General features: G+C 50.9%; 5 protein-coding genes across 5 annotated transcripts; 4 read left to right on the forward strand and 1 right to left on the reverse strand.

The window, feature by feature from the left end:
• Window positions 1–1,359: 1,359 nt before the first annotated feature.
• Window positions 1,360–3,453, reverse strand: APUU_20139A (uncharacterized protein; the record flags this gene model as incomplete). Its single annotated transcript, XM_041698747.1, has 3 exons — window positions 1,360–2,764; window positions 2,845–3,110; window positions 3,193–3,453. Coding segments are annotated over 3 exons (1,932 nt in total), but the record flags the coding sequence as incomplete, so codon positions are not given.
• Window positions 3,454–4,661: 1,208 nt separating this feature from the next.
• On the forward strand, window positions 4,662–5,988 carry SAT4_1 (serine/threonine-protein kinase HAL4/sat4; the record flags this gene model as incomplete). The annotated part of the gene is made up of 2 exons (XM_041698748.1): window positions 4,662–5,792; window positions 5,851–5,988. 2 exons carry the CDS (start codon window positions 4,662–4,664, stop codon window positions 5,986–5,988), a joined length of 1,269 nt encoding a protein of 422 aa, XP_041551902.1.
• Window positions 5,989–8,510: 2,522 nt separating this feature from the next.
• On the forward strand, window positions 8,511–9,617 carry APUU_20141S (uncharacterized protein; the record flags this gene model as incomplete). The annotated part of the gene is made up of 4 exons (XM_041698749.1): window positions 8,511–8,669; window positions 8,796–9,172; window positions 9,223–9,385; window positions 9,447–9,617. The coding sequence occupies 4 exons, from the start codon at window positions 8,511–8,513 to the stop codon at window positions 9,615–9,617; spliced, it is 870 nt and encodes a 289-aa protein (XP_041551903.1).
• A 1,863-nt stretch (window positions 9,618–11,480) lies between these two features.
• Window positions 11,481–12,234, forward strand: APUU_20142S (putative isochorismatase family hydrolase; the record flags this gene model as incomplete). The annotated part of the gene is made up of 3 exons (XM_041698750.1): window positions 11,481–11,543; window positions 11,602–11,870; window positions 11,937–12,234. 3 exons carry the CDS (start codon window positions 11,481–11,483, stop codon window positions 12,232–12,234), a joined length of 630 nt encoding a protein of 209 aa, XP_041551904.1.
• Window positions 12,235–12,882: 648 nt separating this feature from the next.
• On the forward strand, window positions 12,883–14,385 carry APUU_20143S (SNG1 family protein; the record flags this gene model as incomplete). Its single annotated transcript, XM_041698751.1, has 1 exon — window positions 12,883–14,385. The coding sequence occupies one exon, from the start codon at window positions 12,883–12,885 to the stop codon at window positions 14,383–14,385; it is 1,503 nt and encodes a 500-aa protein (XP_041551905.1).
• Between the last annotated feature and the right edge of the window lie 2 nt (window positions 14,386–14,387).

Raw genomic sequence — 14,387 nt, forward strand, 5'->3', positions numbered from 1 at the left:
TTACCCTCCTCTTCTGTATCTGCTCCGCTGACGTTCACCGCTCCAAAGTAACCCCGACCCTGACCGGGCAGCAATTGAGGCCACGCTGCCCGGCCAGGGCAATGTGTGTTAGGGTCGCTCCGGCTCGGTGTTCATGGAAGTCAACGTTGGGTTCTTGCGAGCTCTGCGGCGGAGGAAAATCCGCTTGGCCCACTTCCAGGCCTCAACACCCATGAAGAAGAGGACAGCCTCAACCGCCACAATGCCCCATTCCCAGGTAATGGGCTTGTGTTTGAAGACAACATCATTGAGCACGGGGATGTAAAGGATGGGGAATATGGTAATCCATCCGACCATGATAGACCAAAACAGGAACTTGTTGCGCCAGACATCATATATCCACTGGGTAAAGTATTTCTTGGACTTGGGCTGCATGCGGAAGAACGACCGGCGCATGTTGACCATCTCCCACGCCAGGAAGAGGGCAAACCATGTCAGGCACACGAACGTGGTGGCTCTGGCTTTGAAGACCAGTTCACAGTCCTGGATCTCCTCAGACCACTCCTTGTTGCAGCCACGGGCCAGATTGCCGTCGCCGAATCCCCACATACGCACAGAGAACGCTGCCAGACAGAGAGCCGCGGTCCACACTCCATACACGAGAATGTCGATGATCACTTCCCAGGTAAAGATACCCTGCTTGCTCTGGGGAGGGCGGTCCATGATATCAGGGGCGGCAACTTCCATTCCAAGGCCCATGTCAGGCATACCCGACGTGATCATGATAATCCACAGAATTTCGACTGGTGCCAGGGGGAAGACGGATTGATTGTCGGCGTCTTTGAACGCCAGTCCAATAAGAAGAGTACAGGCTTGGGCAATATTTTCAGACAATAGATGAAGAACAAACTTTTGAATATTGTCAAAGATACGACGACCTTCTTCAACAGCATTCAGGATAGAGGCAAAGTTGTCGTCAGTCAGGATAATATCAGAAGCGTCTTTAGCCACATCCGACCCCGCCTGTCCCATAGCGATACCCACGTCGGCGTGCTTAAGTGAAGGAGAGTCGTTCACCCCATCCCCAGTCATAGCCGCAAAGCGACCACGGCGATGGAGGGCGTCAATCATTCGTACCTTCGTTTGCGGGGCGCAGCGTGCAATGACCAAAGGCAGAGTTGGAAGTGCGTCTACCTGGCTGTCCGTGAGTTTGTCGAATTGACTTGCAGTCATCACCATAGCATCCGCGACATCAGCAGCGACAGCGCTGAAATCGGCTGGCAGGATCCCGACCTGCTGAGCAATCGCTTTTGCAGTTCCAGGGTGATCGCCAGTGACCATGTGAACAACAATCCCAGCCTTATAGCAGGCCTGAATCGAGTCTGCTGTTTCAGGCCGTGGGGGATCGTACAAACCAATAAGTCCGAGGAAGCACAGATCCTTCTCAACATCATCCCGTTCGGGGTCGGCACCTTCAAGTGATTGTAGCTTGTCGGTACATGGCCGGTGAGCCAGGGCTAATACCCGAAGTCCTAGCTTGGCGAGCTCCTCCATGTTTTGGTAAATTTTCTCACGGTGGTCTTCGGTCATGGGCACAGGGGTAGATGAGCCTTGATCCCAAATAACAGAGGTGCACGATTCGACGACGCGCTCGACCGCACCCTTGGTAAACACCATGGTGTGGTCTTCTTTGTCCTCACAGGCTCCTCTTTTGCTGAAGATCACAGACATTTTCTTTACCGTCGAGTCGAATGGGAACTCGGCCTTTTGATGCCACACCGCACCTTCGCCCTTGGTCCAGCGGTCTCGGTTCCAGTTGAATCTTGACGCAAAAACTTGGATGGCAATTTCAGTAGGTTCGCCGCGAGCGCTCCATTCGCCCTCCTCGGACTTGAACACGTGGGAAAGGTTGGCCATGGAAGCGACATCCAGAAAGTCCTCGAGCTGGCGATTCTCCGAAACTAGATCTTCGATATTCGGCGCAGCGGCACCTTCCTTCTCCTCGTCGAATTCCAAGGGAGCCACAGGTGTGAATGTAATGTCCCCAACAGTAGGATTGAAAGGCTCGTTGGACGTGCCGACAGAATATATGCCTCGGGATGGGATCCATGCCTTTTTGACAACCATCTTGCCCTGAGTCAATGTACCGGTCTTGTCGGAACAAATGTCGGTGACGGCACCAAGTGCTTCCAGGGAGTCCAGTTTTCGGACAATAACATTCCGCTCGACCATGCGCTTGGTGCCAACGGCCATCGTGATCGTAAGGACGACCACAAGACAAGCCGGAATCATACTGATACCCGTTGCAACTGCGTACATGATAACCTCATTGTTGCTGCTGAAGTAGTTTGCAGCCATACAGACAATGGCGAATAGAACGGCGATTCCAAATAGTAAACAGGCCAGTTTTGACAGCTTCCTTTGCAGGGGCGTGCCAATATTAACACCAAGAAAGCGGCCCACGGCATCCGTCCCAGTAAGAGTCCAGGCCTCGAGATACCACCGTTTCTTAGTCTCGCCTTCGGGCCCACGCCTGACGGGCCGTCGTTTGTTGTCACTGGCCCGTAGTGCAAGGGCAATAGATCCGATTTCAGTGGACATGCCTGTACCAACAACCACACCACGAGCCCGACCACGGGTGACCGTACTCGAGCTATAAGCGATATTCAGACGGTCACCAGGGCCGGTATCCTCTTTGAAGGTGGAGTCACATTCCTTCTGGACGGGAAGAGACTCGCCGGTCAGGAGAGCCTCGTCGGTTTCGAAGTTGACTGCTTCAACCAGACTGCGATGATCAGAAAAGGTCATCAATCTGTCAAGGGTTGCAAAGGAAGCAGTTGCAGTATGGGAGGAGAGGAGGCTTACCGAATATCTGCTGGGACAGTGTCTCCCGTCCTCAGCTCTACCATGTCACCCGGTACGATATCATGCGAAGGCACCGAGAACGTCTGGCCACCTCTGGAGACAGTGCCTGTAGGCGATGATAACGAATGCAACGATTCCATGGTTTTTTCCGCGGCGTACTCTTGGAAAAAACCAACAACGATGTTGAGGACAATCACAGCACAGATCACTCCGCCTTCAATCCACGACTGAATTCCGAAACTGACCGCCATAGCCAGAATCAGCACCTGCAGGAGACGAATTGGATCAGATTCGATGAGTTCTCAACACGATGGGGGATATATCAGGAAGGATAGTGGGCCGCTTAACTAGCATCATTGCGTTGGCCACCTGGCGCACGAGAATCTTGACCACCGAGACGCCTTCGCCTTCCTCCAGTTTATTGGGACCATATTCCTGGAGACGACGGCTGGCTTCCTCGGGGTTCAATCCCTCGTCCAGCGCAGTGCCGAGCGCCTTTATCACCGCTTCATAAGTCAGTGAGTGGGCTGGCTGGCTGAGGGGCGCACCCGCCCCGTGGGGGTTGTCGGGTGCCCCGTGGGGAGAGATGTTAGGTTTCTCGTCTGCCATTGTAGTATTCGACTGTCGCTGGGATGAGCTGGGATGAGCTGGGATGAGCTGGTCCGTCGAAACCCTGGCTGAATGTTTGTGCACGCAGAGGGGTGACGGAGGCGGGGGGTTTTAAGGCCCCTCGCCAACACAAGAGCTTCTCGCTCCACGGGTCACTGTGGGGAACGCGGCCTCCGATTCTCGCCTTGGCGTGTTGCCACTGCCAGCCGCCATTGGGAGAGGTAAAACAGGGCCTTGGCGCCAAGTCTCTAGACCGGACCCGGAAGTTTCGACCCGAACGCAGACAGTCGCAGAGTCGCGCGCGGATACTCTTTTCACGACGGATCAGCAGGCAAACCGGTTGGGGGCGAGACGATTCATGCAGCCAAGAATGTGAGGGTACGCCAAGGCTGAGTCTTCACCGACACGGACAATTTGGGTTCTCCCAACCCTCCATGATATCCCCGCCGTCTCTCCGGGCGCGTCAGCCTTACAGGGCGAGGTGGTGGACCTGGCTTTTGCAAAGAAACCAAAAGCGATATTGGGTGGAAAGCGAACGGCCCGAAACTTCCAGTGAATTTCCTGAAGGGGTTCACTAATAAACAAGAAGTTACTGGATTGAGAGTGTTGAATGAGTGCTCCGCAGTGATCGTCCCCGAGTCATGGACTGCAACCCCGGACAATGGATTGGATCACATCTTGCCTCTTCTGTAACATCGAGGGAGCACTTCGCCCAAAATCTGAGTTTATCAGGGGCCTTCCCCTCGCCAGAGATACCCACATGAACTTCTCAAGGAGATGTGATTTGCACTTCTCGACCCAGCAAACAGCCTAACAAAGCCCATCGGCTTATGTGTCTCCCCACCCGAGTCTTGGAGAGGATAGGTCTCAAGCAAAGGGAGCCAATCAAAGACGCAAGGGCATCTCTGCTCCCATGCTGAAAGATAAGCGATGTGTCTTGGCGAGTCTGGGCAGCTCCGGCTCCAGTCGCCCAAATCACGTGTTATCGCCAAGTGTTTGCTTGACGTCTTTCCGCATTCGCCAAGTTGTTCATTCCTTGGCGCTTCCTCAGGCATCGTTATTTAAGGAGGGGCAACCGTACAGTCAATCAGTAAATTCTGGATGCAACGGCTTTCCAGCATCTTGAAACCATCTTCATATCATCTCCCATCGAATTCGTTTCGTATCCAAATGAGCCTCCGCTACGCATATCACGTTAATAACCTGGGATGCCTCACCGTTTCCAGCCACTCATCCAGCGACTGCGCAAACAAACAGCTTCTTTGACACATACCGGAGGCATAGAGATCGAAGGGGAGGACAGTCGCCTACTCTCCACGGATGATCGAGCCCCCAACGATGAGATGCCCTGTCTTATACGCGGATTTCCATCTCCCCCGGGCAGGCCAAATGACCAGACCAAACAAGATAGATTTGTCCGGATAGATGGTGGTGGCCATGGACATTATCTAAGCCCCCGGAAGTTGAGAACGCACCTTTGCCCAAACACCCGTCTTTTCCACTGGATAGGACTTGGAGGCAAGGGCAAGCGTTTGAACGGCTCCAGAGCGCTACAGACCGAATGGGAACAGTGGACCGAGAGCGGTAAGATGGCCGCCGTCACCCAGAAATACGGGGAGATCGAGACTGTTGCTGGGCTTGGGACCCATGCGCTTGTATTGTTGTCGCATAAAGTACAGGCCTGCAATCCCCATCTAGATCAGTACTATGCTGTGAAGATCTTCCGTCGCGGATCCAAACAAACCGGGCTCGACTATCAGAGGCGAGTGAGCTCAGAATACTCCATCACATCATCCTTGCACCATCGGAATGTTATCGAGACCTTCGAGCTCCCCCCCCTGGGTTACGACGATCTTTGCGAGTGTATGGAGTACTGCTCCGGTGGAGATTTACATTCACTTATTGTTGCGTCACGACGGCTGTGCGAAGAGGAGGCAGACTGTTTCATGAAGCAGCTGATGCGCGGGATCCTCTATCTCCATGAGATGGGGATTGCTCACCGTGATTTGAAGCCGGAAAACCTTCTCCTTACGGGCCGCGGTTGCCTTAAAATCTCCGATTTTGGCAACGCAGAGTGCTTCCGCCTCGCCTGGGAAGACCAAGTTCACCTGTCTACCACTCGCTGTGGCTCAGCGCCGTATATCTCCCCGGAGCAGTATCTCCCGCAGCCTCTTGATCCCAGACTTGCTGACGTTTGGGCCGCCGCTCTTGTTTATATCGCCATGAGAGCTGGGAGAAACCCGTGGAAGTCGGCAACCGTCAAGGATGAATGCTTTCGAGACTACATGGAAGATTGCAAAGTTGGCCGACATTATTTTCTTATCAAGGACATATCCCATGTCAGGTTATCACTTTCCTTGGTGTCGTTGTTTAGCCGGCTAATTCCATTTCTCACAGGGACAAAGCCGTGGAGTTCTGAACTCCATGCTCAGCATCGATCCCGCGCATCGGCCAGGAGCGGCCGAGGTCCTCTCTTCTCAGTGGCACCAGGCGATCCGTTGTTGTCAGGCTCCCAACTCCGAACCTCCTTCTTGAGGACTCGGCTTGTATCGTGTAATGTTATTCTCAGTATGGCGTAGTTCTGACTTTTAACAAGCTTGGGAGTGGGGCCCAGAATCGGAGAGTTTTCTAATGTGTTCGAGCCGATGCATGTCACATCGGAGACTATAGAACAAAACTATAGTTAATAATAATAATTTTCTATAAGAACGAGTATGGAGGACTAGAGCTATTACTGTTATTGACTCTCCTCTTTCTGTATCCTTAACCAGACATGCACAACCGGCCCCGGAATCCTTCCCTTCTGGTTGAATACTACTCCTCTCGATAAATTATCTATCAGTTCATGTTATATAAATATAGTGTCCTCCACCTCCCGGCAATGCTAATTCATAACAACTATAATTTTCGAGCCCACATCAATTCGTCGGAAACGTAGAATATCCCCAGCTCCTCCCTCCAGTACTTAACTGTGTATCCACACCCTCCTTGCCACTGCTTTCATAGACCGTGATAGTAAATACCATCTGCACTCTATACCTCAGGTGAATACAAACAGGGTCACCGTCATTCTACAGTGATACAAGAATATTTATAACGTCTGGATCAAGCAGGAAGGAGCTGCTCGCAGCTTTTTTGGACGGTATTACTGCCTATCTACTTACCCAGCTGCGGGCTGGCCACTGTTGGTTAGCGCCTTATGGCAAGCTCCATGGACACCGAGAACCCGGGCCCGCCCAAAAACGTCCACGGGTTTCCAGAGCTATCAGGGTTCTCGCCTCGCCCTCCACTTTCACAGCTGCTTTTCCATGTACATGCCGGCTATAGTAATTTCCTTCCAAGGTGATCATGGCAGACTTATTTGGGCTCTTATCGAAGATTTTGTCTTATTTTATTTTATTTTATTTTTTGAAATTGATACGAACAAGGAACATGCTACAGTACCACTTTATTATCAAGGACCACCACCGATTGTAGTAAGCAAAAGCTTGCCCAAAATGGGCTGTTCCTGCAGAAGTATCTCGAACTCTCTGTTATGCAGAAATAATCGGATGTGCTGAGTAGCGTAATGACACAACATTCTGATTAGATTCTCGCACCGTCCAGTGCCCGCGCGGAGGGCAAAGTCAAACAACCGAACAATATCCCCAATCCGATCTTGGCATATTGGAAAAGCATGCAGGAGATGCAACAACTTGAAGAGACAGATATCGCGCAGCTCCTGCAGTTTATATTCTGCGGCAAAAACATGAAGACGAGCATGGGTGAGAAGTATTTCGGTATAATCGAAAATAGGATTATAGCTGCCTTGCAACCCCTCAGATGGCCGTGGCTGAATCCGCCGCACAAGGTAGTCCGCGTATTGTTCCACCGTCTCTGTATCTCGAAAGAGGCTTCTTTCGAGAACGAGTCCATGGGCCCGCGCCGCCTTTTCTTGTCCATCAGAAGTCAGCCCGGGGGGTGGAGTGTCGCCGGGAACTGTAATAGAGTAGTCTCCAGTGTACAAGTACTAACAGACAAGACTAAATATATGCTTATCCATGTCCTTAATTCTAATAGATTCATCACCAGCAAAACTATCGCTATCCCTGTCGAACCAGGGCGACGAATGTAATTTGAGTATACCACTGTGAATGAAAGCCTCTTCACAATCAGTGCCAACGGTGAATTTCAGAAGCTTAGACAGAAATACTCTGCGCCATTATCAGTTATATCTCATCCAGGAAATTAGCCCATCCTTACCGGTTGCGTGGAGTCATGGTTGGAGCCGACCGTGGCAGAAATTCCCTCCGATGAGTAGTTACACTAGGTCCAACCGGCTTTATATATTGGGCTACCTTTTATTCTGTTCACAGAAAAATATCAGTTTCATAAACACTGAAGGCTGAACGGGGGGGTTGATTGGTCGGAGGTCTCGATCCGCTTCTCGCTGAACGAAGATGCACTGGACGCTTGAACGCTGAAACATTCGCGCCTTCAGCGCAGCGCTTACGAGTCTCTATTAGATGGCATCTGACGCCCCACTTCAGCGCTTCAGCTCCCCGCCAGACAGACCTTCAGCCTTGGAAGGCCAACAATTAAGTCTTGGAAATGAGATCTGGTGCAAAAGCAAAAAGTATTGCTTCTGGGAAACTGCTTGACTAATCTCTTCGGCGGGCGCAACATCGCCCGGAACACCCACGTTTATCAACGACGCTTGTTATTTGTTGGAGGAGAATAATCATAACGAATGAAAAGCCACTTCGTGGATCAGGCCACCGAGTTCCTAGGTTGTCTGTCTTGCTTTCATTGGTCCGGCCCTTAACAACCTTTGAGGCGGGGTCGGGCACCAATGTGTCCAGGTCCCATATTCCACTTTCACGTTTTCCTGCCATCTCAGTCTTCCGTTCTGGCAATGGCACAGACTTGGGGTTCACACAAAGCGTCCAGTCAGAGGGCGTGGAAGTGGAACCAGGAGGCTCTTGAAGCGGGCAATCCGAAGCCAAGGACTAGCCAGGCGATCACTCCTGTTAAGGAGAAGAGGGATTGGATGGAAATATACCGAGTTGTGAAGGAATATGACCGAGCCGGCGCTGACTAACGGTCATTCTGGCGCTGAGGCGGAACGCGAGCTCGGCAGTTGTTGGTTTCTCAACACCGGCGTCCTGGACATGATGGCAGGTGCCGCCCGAATTCGAATACAGGCACTACTGAATCCAGTTTCTTCGTCAGTGAACGTAAGTACCGGAATCTGGTTACTGGCGCCTGGCGCAAGCTGTGGCACAACTGCCACCTTAGCCATTGGATTTCAAGCGTCTAACGCGAATCGATTCTGGTCAGTACATGGAATTGACAGTGTACAGGTTAGAGAGACGCCTAGCTCAATCAACTCATGCGTCGCCGAATTACAAGAAATTGACTCTTATGCTCGGCGGCCGTCAGATACAAGGAGACATCTTCGATCCGGATCAACTTTGAACTCAACGGCTTCCTTGTTGAATGACATCCGAGCCCTGAGAGTCGTTGAGCTTATAAATGACTATCGTACTTTGCTCGTCAATACAATAGACCAAATTATCAGCATCCCGTTAAATATCCTTGAGAAGGTCGGTTACAGCACACTAATTCAGAGCCATGCCGCATTACAGGGCTTGCTGGCCGACGCTTACGAACCGACGGCAGTTGTTGCGGGCATTGAGGGTAGCGGAAATGAAGCGGCAAAGATCACATATCTCAGGGAGTAAGGTTGCTTCTCTTCTATTATCAGAATTCCCCTAAGGACCCCTACAGAGTTATACTTGATGCGAGCGCTCGCCGGCACCAAGCGCAGAAAGTTTATCTCAACGTGGCTGCCGTTAAACGCTGGGTCTTACTCCGCGAAAACGTCAAGGACAGTTTGAGCGAACATAGTCTCACTGTGCGACTAGGAGAAATCGATGCTATGTTGTGCAGAGTTCGTATTGGCCCGACAAAGAAGTAGATGAGAACAGTTGGCACTGATGTCGCCGTACCAGGACATTGATATCATCACCGACGCACCTGTAGCTGCGCGACTTCATGAAGCTGATGTACGAGCTGGATACTGGGTAGAGGAAGATCCTCCGCTAACTGCCATTCTCTTTTGGATTCAACGCTGTTCTTTAGCATTGCGCCGCGGTGAATGTAATCCGACAGTCATGCAATGATAATCTCGTCGGAGGAACCTGGAAGTCGAAGCCAATAGTTAATAGTTAGTGAAAGACGGGCAGCGAAGTGTACTCAGGATATATCCAAAAGCGCCTCCATACTTGGGTTGATACTTAGTCGTAGCTATTGCGCCGGTTCTGGAATGTTGCAGCAGGGGTGAGGAAAGAGTGGCTGAAACATCATACGTCCGTCACTAACAGATATAAAGGCAATATGGCTGTTGATATGTTTTTCGCAGCAAATATCAACTTACAGGGCACAATAATCCCTACCGATAACTTCAATTTCACCTAGAAAGTCGCATCTGCTTTCGTTTTTCGATAGTTCGAGGCGAGTGATCAGACTGATTCAGGCAGCAATGTGGCCACATTCTTCGAGAATCCAAATCAAGCAAAGACAGTTGGTAATTTCAGACAACATATAACACCCGGATAATTGCATGGTTCGGCTTTGGTTCTAATAACTGAATGTCGCTTTCCATTAACGATGGCGTTCCTTCTACACTACAGACACAGATGTATAGTGATCTCATGTTTCTCTTACTTATAGCGGTCATTTTCCCTAACGGCTCAGTCTGCTCTCTCAAAGAAATCATTCTCCTACGCGCAGGGAAAAAAAGCCCATCACAGTGATGCGTAGTAACCCTTATTTTTATGACGCCAGAAACGGAAGAGTGAGAACTGTTCTTGGCCCAATAAACCCACCTTATGTACTTGCTTGCTTGTTAGTACAAGCAGAGTCTTCCGGGAAGAGAGCTCATTAACATGAAGCCGATCCACTTGACAGGATCAGTGGCAGGAGTCTCACGAGCAGTAAGAGGTAAGGAAATCATGATGTGACGCTCTACATTATGGCTTCTTCCAAGCTGCTACAATTCAAACCCAGTTCACACTGGCGCACAAGTCCAACAACTTCCGGGATCGCGGATAGCAATGCGGCAGCCTTGCAGCAGGTTAACTTTCCGACGGTCCGGGTTTCAGTGAAACAGGCTATTTGATCGCTGCGAGCGCTGAAGGCGCTAGTCCTTCAGCGCGACCCTGATTTGTCTTAGTGTGCCAGACCTTATATTAGCGAATAGAATCGCCACTTTTGCTGAGGGTCGACCAACGGATTCAGGTAAACACTATCCGACTGTTGATGAAAAAGCGAGGGGGTTCATGATATTCTACTTGCTTCCTAGAACTCTTTGTCAAGAAGCAATCATTACCAACTATCTATTAACGAAGGCCTTTAATATCAATATTCTATGAAAAAAAGGCCCCGGAAGTCTTTTCCTTACCTATCCTCCAAAAGTACTGTGGCTTGCGCGGAACCGGAGAAGCTTTTTCTCCGGCTATTCTATGGAGGACGATGATCTTGCTTTCTGAATATCATTGACGGGAAACACGAAGTTCAGCTATTTTAACCGAGACCAATACAACCAGTCCTTGTCGATTTTCTCTATATAAGTCTATTAAGCGCCTAAAAATCCCTATCGCAGGCGTTCCCTAGATGCTCAACTTCGGTATCCAGCATGTCGTTTCCCTTGGGTGACCCGGCCGCCGCAGTGAATCGAGTTAAGGGTACGAGGATAAAATGGGGTCCATGTGATAAGACTCCACTTCCAAGATCTGATGGGCCACCACCGAGATCTGATGGGTCGGGAACCACACGGGGTTGCTTTGCAATGATCTCGTAATTGAGTCTGGACAGAGCAGCAGCAGTGGTGATGACGTCTGTTCGGATGATCAATTTTTAGATAATCTGACCCCGCCTTCGCCAGACGATAGAGGTATATAAACGGCTCCCATCATACAATAGCTGGTAAAATCCTCACTCCACGAAGTAACAATTATTTACTCCAATCACTGTCATCTTTCATCATGCCTCCAGCATACAAACGCCTCGACCGCGACAACTGTGTCTTCCTGTTTGTCGACCACCAAGTGAGTTGAATGAAGGCCACGATGAGCAAGAATCCGATAACTAACCTGGACAAAAAAGTCTGGACTTATTCAATTGGTGCGCGATTTCGAACCAACTGAATTCCGGACCAATGTTCTGGGATTGGCCAAATCCGCAGCTTATTTCAACGCACCCTCGATCCTGACCACCTCATTCGACACTGGTCCCAATGGTCCTATTGTCAAGGAACTCACGGATACATTGCCCAATGCTCCTTTGATCCGGAGACCGGGCCAGGTTAATGCCATGGACAATGAAGACTTTGCCAATGCAGTAAAGGCAACTGGAAAGAAACAGGTGGTTCTCAGGTATTTATCCAATCATGTGGTTTCGCTTTTTTTGACACGGGGAAGTCGAGCCTAACCATTGAGTAGTGGCGTTCTCACTGAAGTCTGCGTCGCCTTCCCGGCACTGAGTCTGATTGAGCAGGGCTATGATGTATTCGTGGTGTCAGATGCTTCTGGAACCTTTAAAGAGCACACCCGTGAAGCGGCTCACAAGCGGATGGTGCAAGCGGGCGTGCAGCTCCTGAACTGGGCAGCAGTTTCTGCAGAGATCCAGCGAGACTGGCGCCGGGACATTGAAGGATTCGGCAAACTATGGACTGACCATGTGCCTGGGTATTGGTGTTTGATGCAGAGCTACTCGAATAACTCGGCCGAGAGCAAGTAGACGTTCGAGCCCTAACTCCAACTCTACTGCGAACCCAGTAGCAATACAAACATATCTCACAATTCATGTAACGTAACTATTTGGAGTCCGAGTGAATTGAGTGTGTTATCTTGTAGGACCCGCAAGTGATCCTCTGTTGCAGATTTTGCCACTGCACCAAGGGTCACCCCTCCTTGGAGCGGGCTAAGACTGAATAATACTCCGGTTGGGGTCCTTCCCGCCATGATCGGCGCCATCTGATACCTTAATGAACACTGTATGTACAGCCTATCAACGCCATTGAAGAATTCCCCGCGCCAGCACCGTAGCCAGGTTGTTGAAGATCTACGCTGAGGACAGGAGGAGCTTGACCGAAGGACCAGAGCAGATCGTCCACAATAATACCCGAACCAGCCATTCGGGAGTGTTTGTAACTTGGTTAACTAACTAAGTTACCTTAACTAATGATGACCAAGATCACTGCCAAGAACAAAAAGAAGTTTTCTTCTCTCCCTTGAATCCATAATGTCTCGCTCACCTCCCAGCTCTATGCACGCGCAAGATATGCTTTGACCGTTCCCCTGGACCCTGGACAAGAATTGATGTTATAACTTATTACAACACCTGATCTTGGAATTCCTTTGTCTTTCTTAGCTGCTGCTGAGCACCATGCAGCTCTACCCAAGAGCCCGAGCGGAACGTCCCAGCATCCACCACCCATCAGTCCGGCCACGTCGGTTGGCGATTATCAAAGCGGCTACCTTTAACCTCATCCTCCTGCAGGTTCTTTTCCTCGGCCTGTTTAGCTATATCTTCGGCTCCATTTTCCAACAGACCACACACATCCACAACCTCAATGTTCTGTTCGTCGACTACGACGGCGGTGCGATCGGAGACTCAATACGCAGCGCGTATGAGAAGGTTCGGGGACCAGGGTTTCCATCCTTGATAGAAAATTCTGTCACAGAGTACCCTCAGTCAAGCACTGTTGGTGACGCAGTCTGTAACATTGACTATTGGGGGGCGTTGTACACTTCACCAAACGCGTCCAATCAGTTGACAGCCGCGTTGTCCGGGGGGTCTGCTGCGTCCCAGTATGACAGAAGCGACGTCCTCACCATGGTGTGGAATCAGGCACGCTATCCAACGGTCGTTGATTCCGCCATCTCTAACTCTCTGAAATCGCTGGCCGAAACCGCACGGGTTGCCTACTCTACAACAAACGGGCAACAGGCCTTGGAGTCTCTCAATAGCTCTGATGCGGATGCCGTCGCGGTCATGTACGAACCATGGACCCTGTCTTCCGTCAATCTCCAGCCGACATCACAAGGATCGCGACTCATCTACAACACCCTCGTCATCATTTTGATTATCATCCAGGAATTCTTCTTCTTGGGGTATGTCAATGGACTATACGTCCAGTTCAAACTCTACGCATCAGTAGCGCCTCACCGGATCGCGATTGCGCGACAATGTATCTCAGCAGTCTACACTCTGATCGGGTCCCTCTGCACCACAGGCGCCATCTGGGCATTCCGAAATGGCTGGGACGTCAACGGAAACCAGTTCGTCCTAACGTGGACGTCCCTGTGGCTCTTCGCGCACCTAAACTTCCTCGTTCTAGACGCATTCACCGTATGGCTGCCGCCTCCCTACGTGCCCATGTCCTTGATATCATGGGTCGTCCTGAACTCTACCTCGGTCTTGCTTCCGTTCGGCCTGTCCCCGGGTTTCTATCACTGGGGCTACGCCCTACCAGCCCACGCCATCTACCAGATCTTCATCGATATCTGGTCCGGCGGATGCAACCCGCAACTCGATTACGCGTTGCCGGTTCTCTTTGCCTGGGAGGTTGTGGCGATGGCCGTGAGCACGATTGGTGTCTACCGACGGGCACACTACGCGTGTCTCGCGCAGGAGCAGGAGGACAAGTCATGCCGAGACAACATTGCGACTGCACTGGCGGACTTGCGGCAAACCCTAGCAATGGATCAGAAGACGGCGCCGGATTCGAAGGAAGAAGGGGGGACGGTCGCTCAAAGATCTGCCGCATCCGCCGCGGTTTGCACGGAACGGGAGAAATTGGTCGACATCATGCGACATGAGATTTTGCGGACGAGAGATGATGAAACAAGCAATGGGATGACATTTGCCTTGCCATTTAAAGATTAAGG

The sequence above is a fragment of the Aspergillus puulaauensis genome, chromosome 2, assembly GCF_016861865.1.
Source record: "Aspergillus puulaauensis MK2 DNA, chromosome 2, nearly complete sequence".
NCBI lineage: Eukaryota > Fungi > Ascomycota > Eurotiomycetes > Eurotiales > Aspergillaceae > Aspergillus > Aspergillus puulaauensis.